The sequence below is a fragment of the Doryrhamphus excisus genome, chromosome 1 (assembly GCF_030265055.1).
Source record: "Doryrhamphus excisus isolate RoL2022-K1 chromosome 1, RoL_Dexc_1.0, whole genome shotgun sequence".
Lineage (NCBI taxonomy): Eukaryota > Metazoa > Chordata > Actinopteri > Syngnathiformes > Syngnathidae > Doryrhamphus > Doryrhamphus excisus.
This window is the reverse complement of record NC_080466.1, coordinates 5,927,202-5,942,500: the sequence shown is the minus strand read 5'-3', so window position 1 is coordinate 5,942,500 and position 15,299 is coordinate 5,927,202. Positions and strand designations below refer to the sequence as shown.

General features: G+C 41.0%; 3 protein-coding genes across 8 annotated transcripts in view; all 3 read left to right on the top strand.

Annotated features, from left to right (window-relative positions):
* zcchc7 (zinc finger, CCHC domain containing 7) overlaps window positions 1-2,895 on the top strand; it is a 44,783-nt gene extending 41,888 nt beyond the window's left edge. The window contains exons 9-10 of the mRNA XM_058081755.1: window positions 921-1,038; window positions 1,743-2,895. Of these exons, the coding sequence (XP_057937738.1) occupies window positions 921-1,038; window positions 1,743-2,338 (714 nt within the window). The 3' untranslated portion in view covers window positions 2,339-2,895. The remainder of the gene's footprint in view (window positions 1-920; window positions 1,039-1,742) is intronic.
* Window positions 2,896-3,526: 631 nt separating this feature from the next.
* On the top strand, window positions 3,527-10,570 carry pgm2 (phosphoglucomutase 2). Of its 2 annotated transcripts, none has more exons than XM_058081734.1 (13): window positions 3,527-3,765; window positions 5,132-5,299; window positions 5,644-5,835; window positions 6,761-6,844; window positions 6,916-7,109; window positions 7,384-7,573; window positions 7,652-7,749; window positions 7,843-8,023; window positions 8,088-8,181; window positions 8,525-8,654; window positions 8,805-8,997; window positions 9,869-10,002; window positions 10,083-10,570. In XM_058081734.1, exons 1-13 carry the CDS (start codon window positions 3,691-3,693, stop codon window positions 10,183-10,185), a joined length of 1,836 nt encoding a protein of 611 aa, XP_057937717.1. In that variant the 5' UTR covers window positions 3,527-3,690; the 3' UTR covers window positions 10,186-10,570. The 2 variants fall into 2 exon arrangements, with proteins under 2 accessions (XP_057937717.1, XP_057937727.1); XM_058081744.1 differs by lacking the exon at window positions 3,527-3,765 and adding an exon at window positions 3,803-4,773.
* Window positions 10,571-12,285: 1,715 nt separating this feature from the next.
* Window positions 12,286-15,299, top strand: part of tbc1d1 (TBC1 (tre-2/USP6, BUB2, cdc16) domain family, member 1) — a 36,024-nt gene continuing 33,010 nt past the window's right edge. For all 5 annotated transcript variants that reach the window (XM_058065494.1, XM_058065492.1, XM_058065491.1 and 2 more), the window contains exons 1-2: window positions 12,286-12,497; window positions 12,898-13,325. In XM_058065494.1, coding sequence (XP_057921477.1) covers window positions 12,906-13,325 — 420 coding nt within the window. In that variant the 5' untranslated portion in view covers window positions 12,286-12,497; window positions 12,898-12,905. The remainder of the gene's footprint in view (window positions 12,498-12,897; window positions 13,326-15,299) is intronic.

Below are 15,299 nucleotides of genomic sequence, written 5' to 3'. Positions count from 1 at the left end.
GTTTTTTTTTTTTTGAAAACCTGATGCGGCCCAGTCTCACCCAGACCCTAGCTCCAGTGGCCCCCAAGTAAATTGAGTTTGAGACCCCTGGCTAAGAATAATGCCAAGGAAAAAAACCCCTTTGATATCATTTGTTTGGGAACACTACGCCTTGAAATGTGTTGAAATATGTAAAAAAGACAAAGACAGTTGGATAAGATGACGGCAGTGTGCTGTTATTGTTCAGTAGAGATGAGGAACGGGGCTCCAAGCTGGAACTGTTGATGCTGCTCTTTAGGCAATAAGCAACTGCAATTTCCTGTCAACTGTCCAAGCTGTTAACTGTAACAGTTGGCTGCACTTTCCTCTTTTTTGAGAATGTTATTTACTAGAGAATTACCTGCTTAGTAGTTTGCATTTTTAATGTTACATTTAAAAATCATCAAAACTGCAAAACACAAAAGCTCAGCAGTTTTGTGTTTTGCATTTTTTGTGTTTTGCTTTTTATTCCCTTACTGTACCGATGAATGAGGACCAGGTCTGTGACTTTCAACCAAAGCATGATTATGGTGTATAATAATACTATAAATGACCATAAATGTTGTTAATTATGGTAGAGGTATTAATTGGCCTATACTGCAATGAGGACAAGTGTTCATTGGAAGCAAGCAATAATTGGAGAGAGGCTGTTAGTTATGAAATATTAAAACGTATTCTATAAAACGTTGTTTCTTTAGACTTTAGTAAGGATTTGAAGTGCAAAGGAAAAATTTTTTTTGGAACAACTATTGTGCACAACACAGCAACCACAAAGCCAATGTTGTAATAGCGGTAAGCACAAACTGTTAAACATGCACTCGGCAACAATAGAGACTGGACGGTTTATGGTCTTGAAATATTTTTCATATTTTGACGACTGTTAATTTTTGTGGATCCCTCAGGACTGCACGCGGCAGAGGATGTTCTATGGAACATTGGTCAACACGCAATTAATCAACCATTACGACACCAAGATGGACATCAAACGCAGAGAGTCCAGACTCAAGTGGAAGGTCAAAGGTAGGTCACGTTAAAGAATGCAGTCAAACATTTACACATGCTAATCTGGTAACGGGGACTGCAGGGCGGGCCGAGTGGTTAGCACGCAGGCCTCACAGCTAGGAGACCCGAGTTCAATTCCACCCTCAGCCATCTCTGTGTGGAGTTTGCATGTTTGCATGTTCTCCCCGTGGGTTTTCTCCGGGTACTCCGGTTTCCTCCCACATTCCAAAATCATGCTAGGTTAATTGGTGACTCCAAATTGTCCATAGGTATGAATGTGAGTGTGAATGGTTGTTTGTCTTTATGTGCCCTGTTATGAATGCTGCTGCCTTTCTTAAATATGGTGTTAACAGATTAATTAATTCATTCATTTTCTACCGCTTTTTCCTGGAGCCTATCCCAGCTGTCTTCGGGCGAGAAGCGGGGTACACCCTGGACTAGTTGCCAGCCAATCACAGGGCACATCTAGACAAACAACCATTCACACTCACATTCATACCTATGGACAATTTGGAGTCACCAATTAACCTAGCATGTTTTTGGAATGTGGGAGGAAACCGGAGTACCCGGAGAAAACCCACGCATGCACGGGGAGAACATGCAAACTCCACACAGAGATGGCCGAGGGTGGAATTGAACCCTGGTCTCCTATCTGTGTGGTCTGCGCACTAACCACTTGATCGCCGTGCCGTGTTAACAGATTGTTTTTCTTTTTTCTTTAGGACCGAAGAAATGTAGCTTCATCCAAAACAGTTCTCAGACAACGCTCACTCCTGGACCACCAAAGAAGAAACAAAAAATCAGCCATGAAAACAACAGCAAGGTTTTTAGCCGTCAATTTGCCAACCACAAACCCAGCCCCGGTCATGCTGGCAGTGACTTTAAAGCTGGAAGTAACTTGAACAAGCACAAACAGGAAAATGTAAGCAAACAGTGGAAACCCAAGAGAGCCGTGCCCAAAAAACGGCCAGCTCCATCGATGTTCATCGTGGATGAAAGCGAGGATTTACCCAGAGGGGGAGGTGAAGAGAAGGAGAAGAAGAAGAAGAAGAAGAAAAAGAAGAAGTTGAACCAAGTCCTGTCCAATGGTAGTGTTTTTGGCACAGAGTCAATATGCGGATCGAAAAAGATCAGCTGTGGTGACTCCGTAATCAAGAAAAAGTCGAAAGAAACAAACAAGACATCGCCTGGGAAGTCTAAGAAAAAGAAAGATGAAAAGAAGACCAAAAAAAAGCCGTCCCATAAAAAGATCTCTGCACAGATGTATCCTACTGATGAGAATCTGTTCATCATAAAGCAAAGGAAAAGGAAGCGATAATGGTGTGTGAGAGAGAGAGAGAGAGAGAGTGGGTCAGAGCTTTTCTTTTGCATTGGCAGGTATTCTGTTTTGGTTCATTTTGACACAAACGCTAATTAGAAAAAAAAATTTGATATTTTACAGTTTTAGAATAATACAATGAACATTGCATTTAATTGGGACCTATTTGAAATGAGTGGAACAAAAAAGAAGTGTTTTTTTTTATGGAAACTGTTTTCTTTAGAAAGCATTGAATTCATTTATGTTGCACACACATACACGATCCGCAGCTTTAAGTTACGTTTTAGCGGTTGTAACATAGCCTAGCCTTAATAACGCAACATGGGGTGGTTTGTGATGTCAGTTTGACACACTAACCATAAATAAAACTTGAATCCGTTTGACTTGTTTGGGCTTGTGCCATTCAGGACAAGAAATGCATTTGAAGCGCAATTTGTGCACTTTAGCTTCCATACAGTAGAACTGATATTTACCTGGAAAAAAATCACATTGTACACTAGTGTTTATGGTGTATTTGGCAAAATAAAATATTGTGACAATTTATCACCATGATGCTGAGCTTTTTTTAAATTTTGCAGTCCAAGCTTATGATATAATTTACATGTTTGATTTGTGTTTTCTTGAAAATGTTGGCACAATTAATTATACATATGCGTCATCCTTACAGAGATATGCCTATCACAGGTATGTACAGTATACACCTAATTATTTAGGTGTAAAAATACACCCAGTCGTGCACGTGAACACCCCCAACAATCTCTGACATGGATTTTGCAGTAGGTCATTGAAATCAGCACAGTGCTCCTGTCACAATAATTTAGATTTTTAATTTTTATTTTCAAGAATACTGTTTGAAGTGAAATACATGACACTCACCTGTATTCACTAATTAAAAATACTAGTGAAGGGACGAATACAACCACCAGGCCTTTGTTTTGTAATACTTCAAGGCAGCAATGAATACAGCTTGTGGAGCAGTTCATCACAGCATCGTAAGTGGACATGAATGCTATTTCACGATTACTCAGCGGAAAAGTATATACACAAATTTAAAAAATAGATTGTAATTTCCACGCCTGGTATTGTACTTATACAGTTTTACTTCTGTTGATTGACTTTGAGGTCCGGCAGTTATGTCCAAACGTACAGTATTGAGTCGTGTCATTCGCCTTTGGGGGGCGTTCAACAAAAGGGACAATTCCGACTTTTCGGTTAGGACGTGAACGCAGCAAGTGAAGCTCCACCAATTGCATCGCATCCTGAGTTTCTAGTGGAATAACCGCTGTGGTCGTTAGACTGTAAGAGAGACAGACAGTCGCTTCAACAATATTGAGTCAATATTCGGGCAAATAATGGACAGCGTTTTTTCGAAAGCGGGTGACGCTACACTGGAGCAGGCTGTCAACGAATGGCTGCGGTATGACAAGGTAACCTGACAGCTAGCATGTTAGCATGCTAGCAAGCTTTTGCAGTACTTGCACTGTTATCGCATAATTTACAGAGTTTATAACACACACGTACACCAGTAATGGTATTTTAGACATTATTAAAATGGAATGTAAATACATTCCCATGAGTTATTAGAAGTAGGGAGTGATCGGACTCTGAATGGCAGGCAGCTAACTTCATTGAGAACATCCAACATCAGTTTAGCTAATCATACACTACTGACCTTAATGTATGCTACGTAAAGAAGCGTTACTCATTTATGAGTATATAATCAAGGTAAGTCCGAGCACGTCAAATTAGTCGAAACCCACATTAAGTTCACTTTATGACGCCCACAAGAGTTGTAGCAACTCTAATATTTCAAAGGTTTGACCGACACTTCAACAGTATTGTATAGGATAGGATGTTGCACACGGTGTGTAATTAATGTAACGTGCTTCGGATCCGAACATCTGACCGACACAAAAAAAGAGTCATTCATGGGTGTCGTGTAATTGACACAAAATGCTACTAATCATAGTCACGTTGGAAATTGAATTACATTCGTCAGCACTGACATAAGTGAGTTAGGGTTAAGTTAATTTTAACACAATGTGACTAACTCGAAAACGCTGTCTGTACATGTTTGGCTTCAAGGGTCCCTGACATGATTCAAATAAATTGTTTGTAATCAGCAAACTGTACATTTGAAAAAAATACATTTAGTGTTTTTTTATTTCAAGTTAGCTCTTGGAGTTCAGCCTCATTTTTGGAAGTGGTATAGGGTACTCTCCATCCATTTTCTATACCGCTTCACCGCTGGAGCCATCATCAGGGTATTATTACTCAGGTAAACAAACAGCAGCATACGAGACGAGGATGTTTATAGTGATTATATGGAAGATTTGAGCGATGTGTCAATAGAAGAAACATTTGGAGATGAAATCGAGAACCTGCAGAACATGGATTTAAACCTTAAGACATGGAGATCATGAAAAAACATATTGGTAAGTAGCAATTAAGTTGCTTATCCTTCAATTATTGTTTTAATTTGGCTTCTTAACTGATGTAAAGTGGGGTCACTTGCAGAAATGAGGCCGAACTGCGAGAGCTAGCTCATTATGGCTGGATTTTTCATGAATTTTTGTGAAAATAATGTTGTGTTCTTTTTATGTGTAGACATTTTGAATGCAAAAATTGTGGTCAGTTTCCAAATGATATGATATTTTTGTCCGTTCAAAATGTTCAACAATGTGTACAATACCATTGAAAAGTTTAGATACACTTTTCCCCATGTGTATCTAAACTGACTGGTATTCTATATACAACTTTTCTTAACATAAATGACATGTTTTCACCTCCTAGAATCCAAAGACGGTGTCTCTGGTCGAGAAGCTTATTAAAGATGGAGCAGTCGAGACGCTAAAGAAATGCTTTACATCCAGGATGGAGTTTGGTACAGCAGGTCTGAGGGCAGCCATGGGCCCGGGCATATCTTGCATGAATGACCTTACTGTCATCCAGACTACACAGGTTGGTTAATAGATAACACACACACTCACATACACATACAGGCTCTATGTACGTCTGTTTTGCAAGTTCTTATTTGATGTTGTTTAAAAGCAGTGGCACACAGACACAACACATCAAAGTTGTAGTCTAAACTGCATTACTTTGCAGATAAATGAGCTCCAGTACGTTATATTGAGAGTCTAGAGACGTAGGTATGTAAGTTGCGACACAGACCTGCTATGTTAAAAAAAGTGTATTGTATGGTGTTAGCAAGCATTTTAAATTCAAGTCAATAATGTATATTTTAGGGTACTTTTACACCAGAAATTCTGCACTTATCTATGTCTCTCTTTCTTTCTTGGAAGGGTTTCTGTCGCTACCTGGAGGACAGTTTTAAGAACCTCAAAGAGCGTGGAGTGGTGATTGGCTACGACGCCCGAGCCCATGATCCCAGCGGTGGCAGCAGCAAGCAATTTGCCAAACTGGCAGCAGCTGTGTTCACCAGTCAAGGCGTACCCGTTCACCTCTTCTCAGATATCACACCGACTCCTTTTGTGGTACGATGCTGCTTGATCCTTCTTTTTATGACTCAGCAAATGACAATATGGTTTCACTACTGAGAGAGTTAAGTACTGGGACTACAACTCCGGTTCTCCCACGTTAACTACACATTGCTTAAAGGGGAACTGCACTTTTTGGAATTTTGCCCATCATTAACAATCCTTATGTGAAACATGAATACATATTTATTTCCCTTTTCTGTGCATTACAACACAAGAAAACAGCTAGCTTACAATGTTGTTATTAGGATATGTCTAACAACATTGCATGGTTTTATATACATGCTGTGATCATGCATTAACACGTACACTAATGTACATGATAAACATGTAATAGTTGCGGTATCTTGCCGTATTTTAATTATTTAAAACACCACCGAAACTTATTTAGTATGCTAGTTATGTCAACAACAACAGCGGTGACAACTCTTAGATGTTTGCAAACGAGCATCTTGTTGAGTCTTTGTAGCGAAATCGAGAGCTAGGTATCCACTCTTCCGTCTGTAGCGGCGCATCGTGTTAGTTAGCTAGTATCAATGCGCCAAGGAAAGAGGTTTTTGGTTGTGTTATACTACAAGATTCCGCAACTATTACATGCTATCAGTGTACGTGTTGTGCATGATCATATATATCAAATGATGCAATGTTAGGCATTTTTTTAGAGGGCTTCATAGTCAAAATAGGTGTATCCCAATGACAGCATTGTAAGCTAGCTGAAATTAACTAGTTTTCTTGTTATAATGCACAGAATGATGACATCATTTTGTGAATGATGGGCTAAAAAACAAATAAGTGCATCTAGGCCCTTGTTGGTACCCTTATTCAACATGAATACTGAAGGTTAATGGAAATACACTGTAATTAACCACTAATTGTGTGATGTGGACAAATAGTGTATCATGCTTTTTTTTTTTTTTTGCAGCCTTTTACAGTATCACACCTGGGGCTGTGTGCCGGTATCATGGTGACTGCCTCTCACAACCCCAAACAAGACAATGGCTACAAGGTATCACTTTTTTTAATCCTGTTATTATGAAAGCTTGTTCATGTTGACATCTTTCCCTCCCTCTGTTGTAGGTATACTGGGAGAACGGTGCCCAGATAGTATCCCCCCACGATAAAGGCATCTCCAAGGCCATTGAGGAGAATCTGGAGCCTTGGTCGGAATCTTGGGACACAGAGCGGGCACTGAAGAGCCCTCTGCTTAAAGACCCCTACGAGGAAATTCATACACATTACTTCAAAGCCATTCAGAAACACTGTCATCACAGGTGACACATATTTTATATCGACTTGTGTATTTTTTAAAAGCATTTGCAGGCTCAAGGTCACTTTAACAACATTTAGGCCGATAAGCATTTGTGGAAAATGTACCAGCAGTTGTTTGATGACTCTGCTTCATTGATGCACATTATTTTAACTTTAGCATCATGACCTTTGACACATATTTTTGCATAGAAAATATGTTGTGCGTACTGTATTTGTCAGGCTATGCCACATTACAGTGTTTAAGTTCTATGCGTGGGTGGGGTCCTCTCTTTCCAGAGACTTAAACAAGAGTTCCGATGTAAAGATTGTGCATACATCCGTGCATGGTGTTGGCCACGCATTTGTGCAGTCTGCTTTCAAGGCCTTCGACCTTCACCCTCCGTATGCTGTGGCGGAACAGAAAGATCCAGATCCAGACTTCCCTACAGTCGTATATCCCAATCCGGAGGAGGGAGAAGGAGTCCTGGTATGCAACAAACGTGCACATGATTGCATGGTTGTGTCGATTCTGTGTGTGATGGGTTGTTGTGTTGTTGTTTCGCAGACGCTCTCCTTTGCTCTGGCTCAGGCAGAGGGGGCCACTGTGGTGCTGGCTAATGACCCAGATGCTGATCGATTAGCTGCTGCGGAGAGGCAAAAGAGGTATATTAGTATTTTGGGATTTTATTTGAAATAAATTGTTAAAGCTTTATTAATGCTGTAAGTAACATAATACACATATTGTGTCTTGTCCAGTGGAGAGTGGCATGTGTTCAGTGGTAACGAACTGGGAGCCTTACTGGGCTGGTGGATGTTCCACTGCTGGAAAGAGCAGAAACCCGAAGCTACGGCTGTTAAAAACGTCTACATGTTAGCCAGCACCGTCTCATCCAAGATTCTGCGTGCCATTGCCCTTAAGGAAGGCTTTCACTTTGAGGTAATGCAGAGATAGCGCACCAATACGAGAACAATTACAACTCACTGTACTTGTGTCAAAATAGGAAACACTGACAGGGTTCAAATGGATGGGGAACAGAGCCAAAAACCTTTTGGATGGGGGCAAGACTGTTTTGTTCGCCTTCGAGGAGGCCATAGGTACACAAAAACACACACGTTACGGACACATTTGTTCTGATCAACTTGTGGTATTCTATTCCAAGAACTGCAAGGATCCTCCTAGTATAACAAAATAGTTTCATGTGATTTAAATGTAGTGTAACTTCCTTTTTGAGTGTTTGCTACAAAACCTTACCTTAACTGCCTGCATGAGGAACCTCCGATGATGATACACTTGCTCCTGCAACATAAAACAATACCTTCACAAATTGATCATGCTGAATGTGTCGATACTAGCAAATTACGTGCATGTTTTGTGTTGGACGTAAGCAGCAACAGTCGTCAAATTGCATTGAAACGTGTGTGTGTGTGTGTTTTGCAGGCTACATGTGCAGTCCATCAGTGTTGGACAAAGATGGGGTGAGTGCTGCTGCAATAGCAGGAGAGATGGTTTCTTACCTGGCTTCTAAGCACAAGAGTCTTTCTCAGCAACTGGCAACCATCTATGAAGAGTAAGTTACACAATGACACTGCTTCTGTACAAAGCACAAAACAGCAGGTTATGTTTTTGTTTGTTAATGTTACCCACTGCTGGAGCCGTCACGGTCTACCATCCATCTATCAGATTCTGACAGTAAGACATTTTATCCTGTTACTCCCAGGTACGGCTACCACATCAGTAAGAACTCCTACTTCATCTGTCATGATCAGAAAGTGATTCGCAGCCTGTTCGAAGGTCTGCGCAACTACAACGGTAGCAAGAACTCGTACCCAACCAAATGCGGACCCTTCTCCATCACCGCTGTCCGTGACTTGACCACCGGCTACGACAGCAACCAGCCCGACAACAAGGCTGTACGTCAGGGGTCTCAAACTCAATTTACCTGGGGGCCACTGGAGCTAGGGTCTGGGCGAGGCTGGGCCGCATCAGGTTTTCCAAAAAAAAAAAACAACCAAAAAACGCATTTATTAAAAACACAAAAATGAATAAACTTTGCGATTTTCTACAAGAAAAGCTCTGATAAAACATTCCACTGCCCTCAAATATCTTACTTTTTATTGGGTAGACATTATTTTTTTCAGATTAAAATTAACAAAGCATTATTAGAGCCCAGGAGACATGACAAAACACGACTATAATCACATTTATACTCTTTTTATTTACAACATATTGCGCAACTGCAGGGTCTTGTGACACATGCTAACTCGCAAACTAGAGAGCTAGCGACCTAAACAGTAGCCTCCAAGTTATTTCCTTTAAACTTAAAAAGCCAAAAACTTACCACTTCCACACGGATAGGGAGGATAACTATTAACAGTTATTTAACCTTTAACATGAACATTAATCAAACGTAATAATTTTTTCTGGGTACATGATACCATACAGCATCCATATCAAACTTGCGCGGGCCACACTAACATTAAACTTTCATATCAAGGCGGGGGCCTCAAACTAGTGTTCTGCGGGCTACATTTGGCTCGCGGGCCGCGTGTTTGAGACCCCTGCTGTACGTGCTATCCTTGTATTTGTCAATAGCTGGCAATAGGAAACGTGGTGCTATAGGATTTTTTACATGTAAATACCCCCTTCTTAATACACTTATTTCCCCATATAGACACCTGGTACTCTCTGCAGTTAATGAAAATGAACACCCATGGCCACTGCATGTGAAAATAGCCTACTTATTGTCGTTATTGACTCTCTGTTCCATGCTCTTGTCCCCAGATTCTTCCAACCTCTCGATCCAGTCAGATGATCACCTTCACCTTCTCCAACGGGGGTGTAGCCACGATGAGAACCAGCGGCACCGAGCCCAAAATCAAATACTACACTGAGCTCTGTGCAGCCCCTGGTAACAGGTATAAAGCACTAACCAAACATGTTTCATGTCCAAAGAGAAGTGCTCATCCAACATATGTTTTTCCAATACTGTTAACAGTGATGTGGAACACCTGAAAAAGGAACTGGACCAGTTGGTGGATGCCATCATTGAAAACTTCTTTGAGCCACAAAAAAACAAACTGCAGCCAAAACCAGAGTAGAAGTAATACATTCTTATGTCATTTTTACAATGCACTGTAAATGATACCTGTCTGTTATTAGAGATGATAGACACAATGACATATAATTCCAAAGAGGACATCAGTGAGCATTAATGTTATTGTAAACAGATTATTTTTGATTCTTACGAGTCTTTATTTTCATAATGTGAAGCAATTTTTGAGATATTTTTCTGTCTTGACATGACGGTTGTTTTCACCTTAGCCTGATGTCCTTAAATCTAAACACAAATTCATTCCTGCCGAAAAGTCATCCCTGCTTCCTGTGAGTAGTTGTACTGTACATAGAGACATTGCTGTACATGCATCTGTATTCCATTCCAAGCTGCAATGCTTGAGATTCTAACGATAAACTGCTGAGAAAGTCCTACATTGTATAGTGTCATTTTAACTAGGATAGTTAAGTTTTATTACAGTACATTATCTTCAGTCATACACTGGTCAATGATCCTCTATTTGACAGGAGATGCTCTGCTGAAGACCATCCATCCATCCATCTTCTATACCGCTTACCCACACTAGGGTCGCGGGTATACTGGAGACTATCCCAGCTGTCTTTGGGCGAGAGGCGAGGTACACCCTGGACTGGTTACCAGCCAATCACATGGCACATATAGACAAACAACCATTCACACTCACATTCATACCTATGGACAATTTGGAGTCGCCAATTAACCTAGCATGTTTTTGGAATGTGGGAGGAAACCGGAGTACCCGGAGAAAACCCACGCACGCACGGTGAGAACATGCAAACTCTACACGGAGAATCAAACCCAGGTCTTACCGATTTCCTGACTGTGTAGCCTACATGCTCACCACTTGGCAACACATACATTAAAGCATTAAATATAGGTTATTTTGTATATATTTCAGGGAAATAATTTGATCCCCTACCAAACGCCAAAATTAGTCCTGTCCCTTCAGCAAAGAAGAGACGATTATTGGCATTATTACTGATAAATAGAATAAAACAAATACAAAATGATAGTCAATCACAGGCAAAATCAAAATCACCAGGATTTGGAGACAATGGAAAGAGTATTTCTGAGAATTTTGTGTGTTTATCTGGGTCAAAATAATTTACCAAAATATTCTGTATTGCCTGCAATAAAATTTTCTTTGGAAAAGACAATCATGCTACAAAAAAACAGAACAAAGTCAGGGTGCCTTGGTAAGAAGAATTCATATATGTGACTCCCATGAACTCATGAAGTCTCAGCAATAACTCATGTAACTAATTGATAAAAACCTATTCGCAAAACTTGGTCAAGATTCATCAAGTTTCATCTTCTAAGCGTCCTCCATCTAACCCCAAACATGCTCAATAATGTTCTTATCTGGTGACTGAGCCGGCCAATCCTGGAGCATCTTGACCTTGTTCAGGAAATCAGTAACTTTGATGTGGATGCTGGATTATGAGAAGGGCCGCCATCCTGCTGAATAATTTTCCCTTTCTTGTAATTTGGAAGGTAATGAGCAACAATAATTTGGAGAGAACAAAACATTGGTGTTGCATTTTCCAAGGCCCACAGCTTGTGGAAAGGATGGACAGTGGTAGAGTGACAGAAGGTAGATTTTTCTGATGAATCATTCATTAAACTGCATCCAAATCACCAATCATCAATACTGCAAAATACCTGTTGGAACCTATGATTCACACAGAAAACGGTCAAATTTGGTGGAGTAATATTGTGTGGAGGACGGCATGGCGGTCTAGTGGTTAGCGCGCAGACCTCAGCTAGGAGACCAGGGTTCAATTCCACCCTCGAATTTGCATGTTCTCACTGTGCATGCGTGGGTTTTCTCCGGTTTCCTCCCACATTCCAAAAACATGCTAGGTTAATTGGCGACTCCAAATTGTCCATAGGTATGAATGTGAGTGTGAATGGTTGTTTGTCTATATGCGCCCTGTGATTGACTGGCGACCAGTTCAGGGTATACCCCGCCTCTCACCCAAAGACAGCTGGGATAGGCTCCAGCACCCCCCGCAAGTAAAGGTGAAGTTGTTTGTTGTTCCTACAGCTTGGATAATGACAAGACTAGTCAGGCACTGTATATGGAAACACGACGGGAGTGGGCGTGGCCTGAGCATCGCTCATGCAGGCGCCGTGCACTTGTCGAGTGCCCCAGCCGGGCAGTGCATGCACAGAGGAGAGGGAGAGGAGCCTCTCTTCTAAATTTAACTCGAAGCAAAGTCAACCACTCGCTTTTTTTTCCCCCTCTCTCGTTTGTGTTTGCTTCTTTTGCTCACCGTGGGAGCTCCGGATTGGAGGCCCCGCCTCAGAACATAAACAGTAAGTCAACGAAATCCTCTCAAAATGACATTATGTTAAAATGTATTTCATTATTGTATTTGTATGTCAGTTAAAGAGACAGGAGTGGTTGTGCGTAAAACCATGCGTAAAGTTCTTCAGTCAAACTTCTTTAATGAATAATATGATTATATTACTCATGATATGGTTGTAACTTTTCAAATTATGAACATTTATGTGCGATGTAAACATGTTTTCCTTTTGAATCGAAATAGTGCTAAAGAATGTGTCCTTGACACCGGAAGTGTTTAAGCCTGTGTAAACAACACCAGGTGGTCTGGTCATTTCAGCACCACCCCCTGAATAAATCGGTTACCCACAATACATTTGTGCTTCCATGTAGGAATTGTTATATTGAGTTAAGTGGCTTATGTTTTTGCAGGAGGTGCTATGGAGGGTCTTTATTTCGAAGTGAAACCCAGGACTACAAGTACATATGTGGATGCTAAGGAGGAGTCACCGGAGGTGGAGGAGGTCCAATACAAACTGACATTAATCGGTTCTCTCCCGGTCCACCGTATGACCACTATGCCGATGCTTCCCTGGGTGGTGGCCCAGATTAGCCGGTCTCAGCCCCTGCCGGGTCAGGCCGTGTCCCTATTCGTGTCGCCATCATGGATGCGGTGTGTTCTGCAGTGTGCCGAGGACGCCGTGTGGGACCCCCTGACGCACACGGTGCTGTTTGAGTGCCAACCTCATCAGGTGACCAAGCTCATTCACAACAGCCAGGAGCCCAGCAGCTTTGGTTGCCTGCTCAGAGATGCTCCATGCTGTGCCTGCTACGTCTTCAGGTGTCAGGATAGCACCAAGGTAAGTATGCAAGTACACCGTATTGACATGTCCCTGAATGTTTCATTCAGTGAAACAGATCAGTGACCCCTAGACTCACTAGTATTTTTTTAATAAACCAAAAAATGCTGCAGACACAAGTCTTCCCAAAGGACTCCATATTTTCACTTCTTTTAAGAAGTTCAAGATATCCCAATACTTTTGTTTAGCTTACGTGCTGATGTGTTTGCTATCTAAAAACATACAACATGACATCTATGGGACATCCAGGCAGTATTATTCACTGGCATGGAAACAGGAGTGCACAACATTCCCAGAGAACTCGTCCCAAATAATCCTTGATGTAAATGAAGGGGTTATGCTCTTGTTTGCTTTTATGAAACTAATAGTCCTTCAAACATGACATTGGCTTATGTAACAAATGAGGAAGTGGCTAGTATGACCGAGACGTCCTGTATGTAGTGTACTGTCAACATCAATGTGTATACTTAAACAGTACAAGCCATACCGACAAAAGAGTAGTGTTGTTATATAAGTATGCGTGAGATCATAGTAACCAAATAAATGCAGAGACCTTTCTGTGATTGCATGTGAACATGTGTTTAGGCACATGTGTCATCCTACATTTTTTATATAAACAAGTTTATTGTTATAACATCTTTATGATTTTACTGTTTTTTACTGTACATTCCAAAAAGACAGAAATCCATCCATTATCTATGCCGCTTCAAGGGTCGCGGGTATGCTGGAGCCTATCCCAGCTATCTTCTGGTGAGAGGCAGGGTACACCCTGGACTGGTGGCCAGCCAATCACAGGGCACATATAGACAAACAACCATTCACACTCACATTCATACCTATGGACAATTTGGAGTCGCCAATTAACCTAGCATGTTTTTGGAATGTGGGAGGAAACCGGAGTACCCGGAGAAAACCCACGCAGAGATGCCAAGGATTCAAACCCAGGTCTTCCCGATCTGCTGTGTAGCCTACATGCTAACCAGACACGAATCTAACATCTTAATTTGACTTGCCAAAATGCATTTTTATCTTGATTCAAGCAAGTCGGATTATATTGCTTATTTTAAGTAATATATCTCATATTTCAGTACATATTACTTTCGATAAGCAAAATGGAATGTGCTTTGTAAGCAAGTTGCTTTGATTTCAGTTTTGACTCTCTGGTGTTCAATGAGAGATCAGGACAGTCTGTACTGAGCAGGATGTACAATTGTGTTACTATGGAGACCAGTTCCTGTGGCCTAGTGCCTTTTGTGATATGTTTGTTGTCGAGTTTGGTGATGGGGGTGGGGGGGTTTGGATGTGATCCTCTTGCTGACCACCTGTTGTTCTGCTCTGTCACACCGACGTTGGCTGGTCTCACAAACACGTATTACATATGAAGTCATGCTGCACAATGTGAGGCTTTGAATTCTTATGTGTGATTGAATTGGTGGTGACCCAGCAATCAGACCTATGACTTGCAGTGGTTGTCAGTTCTTTTCTGTCATGACAAATATTTTTGCACCCCACCCCCCATTTTAAGTACTATTGACAAACTGATCATATGTATTTACTTAATATTTATCTGTACTGTACAGCCTGAAACCGGAACTGAAACATACAAAATGCAACAAATACAGAGCAGTGAAGCATACATCCTGTACAGTATGTGTTCAAGAATCAAATTGCATGCTGAGTATGACAAATTCATAGTTTTGTTGGCAGGTATGCACTGATAGTGAAAGAACAGAGCCCTGTACTTTGACTTGTACTTGAGTAAAATGTCAGCCACTAGGTGTCACTATTTACACACGTGGAATATTTTGTTTACAATATTAGTTTACTGTTTCTTTGTTAGTATTACTTTTGCCAAACATCTTTAATGGAAATGTATTTGTTAAATATGGATTAATTCCGTTAGTTCATGATACACGTTGTTCAAGACATTGCTAACTGTTAACTAAATTGATTGCACTCTGTCATAATTATTAT